At 43.3% G+C, this 6,210-nt stretch overlaps 1 protein-coding gene across 2 annotated transcripts; it reads left to right on the forward strand.

Moving 5' to 3' along the window:
* Window positions 1–209: 209 nt before the first annotated feature.
* On the forward strand, window positions 210–6,089 carry plk4 (polo-like kinase 4 (Drosophila)). Of its 2 annotated transcripts, none has more exons than XM_028395599.1 (15): window positions 210–429; window positions 1,332–1,427; window positions 1,706–1,801; window positions 2,157–2,271; window positions 2,364–3,327; window positions 3,402–3,490; window positions 3,614–3,948; window positions 4,036–4,140; window positions 4,232–4,334; window positions 4,423–4,572; window positions 4,648–4,876; window positions 4,964–5,057; window positions 5,250–5,387; window positions 5,483–5,589; window positions 5,762–6,088. In XM_028395599.1, exons 1-15 carry the CDS (start codon window positions 400–402, stop codon window positions 5,871–5,873), a joined length of 2,763 nt encoding a protein of 920 aa, XP_028251400.1. In that variant the 5' UTR covers window positions 210–399; the 3' UTR covers window positions 5,874–6,088. The 2 variants fall into 2 exon arrangements, with proteins under 2 accessions (XP_028251400.1, XP_028251399.1); XM_028395598.1 differs by lacking the exon at window positions 210–429 and adding an exon at window positions 681–1,220 and having other exon boundaries at window positions 5,762–6,089.
* The last annotated feature ends 121 nt before the right edge of the window (window positions 6,090–6,210 follow it).

Here is a 6,210-nt window from a genome sequence, read left to right on the forward strand (position 1 = left end):
TTTTATAACCTCTATATATATTTTATATTCTGCTTCTCAAAAATATTTATTTTTATATTTTAATACTATATTTCCACACAATAAATTCACAAAGTTTCCGGCATAAATCTACAAACTGAACATTTTACAGAAGAAAACCTGCAAGCTGAGCTCAGTTTCAGTCCCTTCAGAGGGGCGTGGCAAATTCGAATGTTGTCATGTGACGTACGCAGTGACGCAACCACGGAGTAACGGGCGGATATTTTCAAAATGGAAGAAATGGCAAAGTTTTGGAGGGTAACACAGGAACAACATCTATTCGTCCACTGAAGGGGTCTTGTACCGACTGCCGATGTCGTTTGCTAATCGAGGAATATTAATACAAACCTGCATGTACCTGCAAGCCCAAAACTCGGCACCATGAGCGGTTCGATCGGCGACAAAATTGAGGTGAGCTCTTTTGGTTGGCTAACGCCCACAAGCTAGCGCTTACTTGGACTGGTAGTAGGATTATGTAGTGTTGCGTTAAAGGCTGGGGGTTACGTCAATAATTTACAATTCACTTGTTTGTTTTTGTGCAGAATCTGTTACAACACATTAATAGACGAAGTAGAACATACACAATCCATGCGGTATTTTGTAGGGGTTTAAGCTACCTCTAAACTATAGCTGTTTATCACTAGTCTAAGGCATAAAGTGTTTTTCCGTTTTATCTCGTTGTTTTATAAGTCGTAAAAATGGCACCATTTTCTTTCAGCATTAGTACTTGTATGAGTTGTATTAATAGCAGGATTGTCAGTAGTAAACAGTCCGTGTTTATGGCGTGCGCAGTGTCTTGGGACATGTGTGTAATCTTACCCGAGATCTCCAGGGACCAACAATGTTATTTCTTGTCAGCGCATCAGTTCGGTAAGCCAACATGCTGCTGCTTGGAAACGGCTACAAGTGCTTCTCGACAGCGGGAAGAGAGCCGGGATAATTAAAGGTTTTGGTTGGCCATATGACAGCGTCAGGTGTTGGTGGCTTGTTTGACAGTTAACGCTTGTTGTGGGAGGATTTCTCCTTTGTGGCGTTGTTGGTGGCTGGATTGACTGTTTTACTGAACATCCAGCATGTCGCAGAGTAGAGGGACCATGTTTGATCAAGTTATTCACTATTTCTTTCAAAACATCTCTGCTGACAATCAGGTCAGCAGAGATGAGAAGGAAAGTTTATCTTGTGCTCCGGAGCTGAGGATTGAGGTATCTACTTTTAATACTGTGCCACAGGATTGATATGTGTAAAATGTGTTTCCATAATTTTAGTTTCTGTGCAGATATAATGTGTAAAACCCTTTCTTTCATTGCCTGTAGGATTTTAAGGTCCTCACCCTCCTTGGCAAAGGCTCGTTTGCATGTGTTTATCGGGCAAAATCAGTGAAGACTGGTCTGGAGGTTGCTATCAAAACGGTAAGACCATTTTAGTCTTTGTCAGTGATGTGACATGATGACAGCATTGTAGACACTTAATATACACACAATCTGTTGTCAGCAGAAGTGTTAACTTGAACAGTTGGAGTATTAGATTTTAGCTGCCTCCCTTGGGATTTTGTAGTCCCTAGACTCTACCACAAGTGAGATCTTAGTAATCAAAGGTCTTTGTAGGTGACAGATTGTAAAACCACCACACTACACGTTGAACCTGTGTGAGGCAGGTGTGTAATTATCCATGTTGTTCCCATCTGTAGATTGATAAAAAAGCCATGCACAAAGCTGGCATGGTCCAGCGTGTGACAAACGAGGTGGAGATTCACTGCCGACTGAAACATCCTTCAGTGCTCGAGGTAGGCTGGCTGATTACTGGTTTACACAACGTTAACATTACACTGTGATATGGTTGTGTGTTTGGGTTCATGCACATCAGCGTTTTGTGAAAATACACTAAAATTATCTGAAATATCACTTTACAATATGGGATAAACGGCACTAACTTTGGGAATTCAGCTGTGTTATCTGGAGCATAAAACTGTGTATCAACTTTCTGTCCTGTTGCCATGGTTATGTCGTGTGGAGCTGTGAACTTGACCCTGCTAGTAGTTTAATCTTCGCCTTGTTCTTGCTTCATTCGATTAGATTTGTTTTTAGTAGTTTTTTATGTTTTTTATTTTATCGCCCTCATAATTTCTATCTTGTTTGAAGCTCTACAACTACTTTGAGGACAGCAACTATGTGTATTTGGTGTTGGAGATGTGCCACAATGGAGAGATGAGCCGGTACCTTAAAGAGCGAAAGATGCCTTTTTCTGAGGATGAAGGTCAGGCAGAAATGTTTTATTTAGAAACCTAAATATGAATATTGTTGCAGTTAATGGGTTGTTTCATAAAAAATGTTGTTTTTGTTCTGCAGCAAGACATTTCATGCATCAAATAGTGAAAGGAATGCTGTATTTACACACTCACGGCATCTTGCACCGAGACCTGACATTGTCCAATCTCCTGCTGACTAGCAACATGAACATTAAGATAGGAGACTTTGGCCTGGCCACTCAGCTCAAACTACCAAACGAAAAGCACTTCACCATGTGTGGGACACCAAACTACATCTCCCCAGAGGTGGCCACTCGCAGTGCACATGGTCTAGAATCAGATGTCTGGTCACTTGGGTGCATGTTCTATGCCTTTCTGATGGGTCGCCCTCCTTTTGACACAGACACAGTAAAGCACACTTTGTCTAAAGTGGTTCTTGGGGATTATGAAATGCCTAGCCATATTTCTCTGGAGGCTCAGGACCTAATTCATCAGCTTCTGCAAAAAGACCCTGCCCAGCGGCCCAGTCTCTCTGCTGTGCTGGACCACCCGTTCATGACCCAGAGCCTCCTGGTCAGGACCAAGGAGCTGGGGCTGGGGGATGAAGGATCCATGGACAGTGGCATTGCTACCATCTCAACAGCATGCACCTCCTCCACCTCAGGCAGCAGCAGCAGCCGCCTTCAGAGGCGAACCAAACACATGATTGGCTCTGCCCTGCCTAATCGCATGGCGCCTATAGCAAGTCTACCACGGCAACCCAACAGCGCCTGTTTTGAAGATGGAGACCAGTGGCAGCATCTGCCAGACAGATTTCACAGAGAGGGCAGGAGCAGAGTAGTGCACGGAGGAGACAGCGGACAGCCTCATTCTCGCTACCTGAGGCGAGCTCACTCTTCAGACCGGTCTGGTTCTGTTGCACCAGACCAGAGTTCACATCATGCTGAGCTGGGGAGATGCCACTCAGAGGAGACTCTGGCAGGCGTAGGACGGCCAGTCTTTACGCAACACCCATTTTCAGAGCATGGCAGGTTCCCCTCTCCCCCTGTCAAACAGTCAGCAAAGTAGGTAGTTAGCGTGTTGATTCTCTCCAGCACTCAAATATAATCAGCCTAACATATTGCTCATTCTGTTTCAGTTCTGGGTATTTATCCACAGAGACGACACATCCACCAGGCTTTCTATTTCATGACCAGGAGGGAGTTTCCAATTGGCTCAACAATGAAGGTAAAAATGACTTTCAAGGATTGATATAATCATGGATAGACTTTCTAGTTTCCCAGACATAAAGAAGCATGAACATTAAGGTAGCAGATTTAAGTTTTCCAATTACTTTGTTTGCTGTCTCAGGTTCTGGACACAGGCCCACAGACAGTAGCACTCACAGCAGTGGCAGCTTCCACAGCACCAGAATGCCTTCAGTGGTTCACAATTCCTGGACAGAGAAGCCTGTGAGCTGGGGTGGAAATCCTCGCCACAACCCACACCACCAGCTTCCCCCTAACTCTGACTCCTACAGAGAGAATATACCTGAAGCCGGCTTCCAGCCTTCTCATGGCAGAGAGTTAAAACTCCCTGCTGCCAATTCCAGCACAGATAAGCAGAAGAAAATGCTGAGAGATATAGTCCCACCTCTGTGTGCATCCAGGCTGAAGCCAATCAGACAGAAGACTAAAAATGCTGTTGTAAGATGTTGCAAGTATCTTTTTAGTTTTATAGTCTTCTTCTAAAGATTTTTGTGGACATCTGATTTTTTCCTCCTCTTTCTTCAGGTAAGCATCCTGGACACTGGTGATGTGTGTATGGAGTTAATAAAATGTCAAAGTGGACAAGAAAGGGTCAAAGAAGTGCTTCGGATTTCTTGTGATGGATCAATGGTACTGTTAATTTATTGTACACTAAGTTTTTCATTTGCACACAAGTTATAACAGTCTGTGATTTTGAAATGTGTCTTATCACCTTTTCTAGGTTACAATATACCAGCCTAATGGAGGAAAGGGGTTTCCTGTGCTGGACTGCCCCCCTGCTCCTCCTGAAGATATTCTCATCTGTAGCTATGAGGACCTTCCAGGTATTCTGATACATGCATCACACCCAGTAAGATCAGCATGAATCAAATTACATTTGAGATCCTAATGGATTGTCTTTTTTTTGCATAGAGAAATACTGGAAGAAATACCAGTATGCCTCTAAGTTTGTGCAGCTTGTGAAATCCAAGACTCCTAAAGTGACCCTTTACACCAAGTACGCCAAGGTCATGCTGATGGAGAACTCTCCCAGTGCAGACCTAGAAGTTTGCTTTTATGATGGTGAGTCAAATGTTTATGTTAAATATGTGATGATGCAGCTAAGCAAGAAGCTGAATTAATAATTATGCTATGCAGGAGCAAAGACCCACAAGACCTCAGAGCTGGTGCGAGTGGTGGAGAAGAGTGGGAAGTCGTACACAGTGAAGGGCGAGGTGGGGCTGAGTGGCCTGAGTCCAGAGAGCAGGCAGTACGTGGAACTTTCTGACGAGGGCCATAGCATGTGTCTGTCACTGGAGGCCGCCATCACAGCAGAGGAGCAGCGCAGCACTAAGAACGTCCCTTTCTTTCCCATAACTATTGGCAGGTAAAACAGAGACACTGTCAATCATATCCTAATAGTGTCCTGGTCTCCTCTTCCTGCTCAAACTCAAAGCTTTGTTATTCTTTCTAGGAGACCTGCCAGCTCAGACTCCCCATCTCTGCCCTCCCAACCAGCACCTTCTGATACAGCTTCACCTCCTAAACCTCCTCAAATCGCTCCTTCAGTGAGTGCCACACAACTTTACACTGCAATATGTATGAACATCTGATAATCAGTCATCAAACACCTGATCTGTAAATGACAGACTGGGGCAAAATATGGCTGAAGGAAGCTAAAGGAAGGAAGTTTTATGTGTTCTCTGGCAGGTGAAGAAAAAACATGGCTGTTATTATATTTTGAAACCTTTTATTTCCAGATGATTTCCTACGATGGCTCGGATTTCACCACAGCCAGCTTGACTAAGAAAAGCTCCCCGGTGCGACAGGATCTGGTTCAGAGCACTGGAAAGGTGGTTAAGTCGATATTTGTGCCCAATGTTGGATGGGCATCCCAGGTAACTAATGAATCAGTTCAATTCTGTCAGTAACACTTGATGAAATAGCGGTAGAGGAACGGCCTGTAATTAATCAAAACTTGGTGTATCTGCAGTTGACGAGCGGAGAAGTGTGGGTGCAGTTTAACGACGGCTCTCAGCTGGTGGTTCAGGCAGGAGTGTCCTGCATCACCTACACGTCTCCAGAGGGGAGGATTACCAGGTGTGAAACTATTGGAAATGTGCTTCGTCACTTTATGAGCATGTGTGTTTATCAGTTTTGTTATTAGGACCATGGCAACTGGGAGATAGCTGTTAATATGCTAATACATTTTGTTATATCAGCCCCCAGTACAAATAAAAAAGTAAATACTACATGCTTGTTTGATCTGCAGGTACAAGGAAAATGAGAAGTTACCAGAGCACGTCAAGGAAAAGCTGCACTGTCTCTCCACTATTCTCGGACTGTTGGCAAACCCCACAGCTCATCACCTACAATCTCACTGAAACTGGACATAGCATTAGCAGGTCTTTATACTGTGTTTCTCTGTTCTTGTAAATATATCTTCTATCAGGGTCTGTCTTTCTTTTTTTTACATGTACAGAAGACTAAGATTATGAAAATATATATATTTTTAAGTGACTATTTTGTATAGTGTCTCAATGTAGCTCTGTTGGAAAAAGTTTGTCATTTTTTTTTTACTGTCTCCAAATCTATGAAATGTGTGGTTGATAAATGCTGAAGCAATAAACATCTGGAGGCTGTGTGAAGAAATGCTGCTCCTTGTTTGCACTCAGTATAGCTGTGAAAGACTACAAGACATTAAAACTAATTACAAATAAA

The sequence above is a fragment of the Parambassis ranga genome, chromosome 22, assembly GCF_900634625.1.
Source record: "Parambassis ranga chromosome 22, fParRan2.1, whole genome shotgun sequence".
NCBI lineage: Eukaryota > Metazoa > Chordata > Actinopteri > Ambassidae > Parambassis > Parambassis ranga.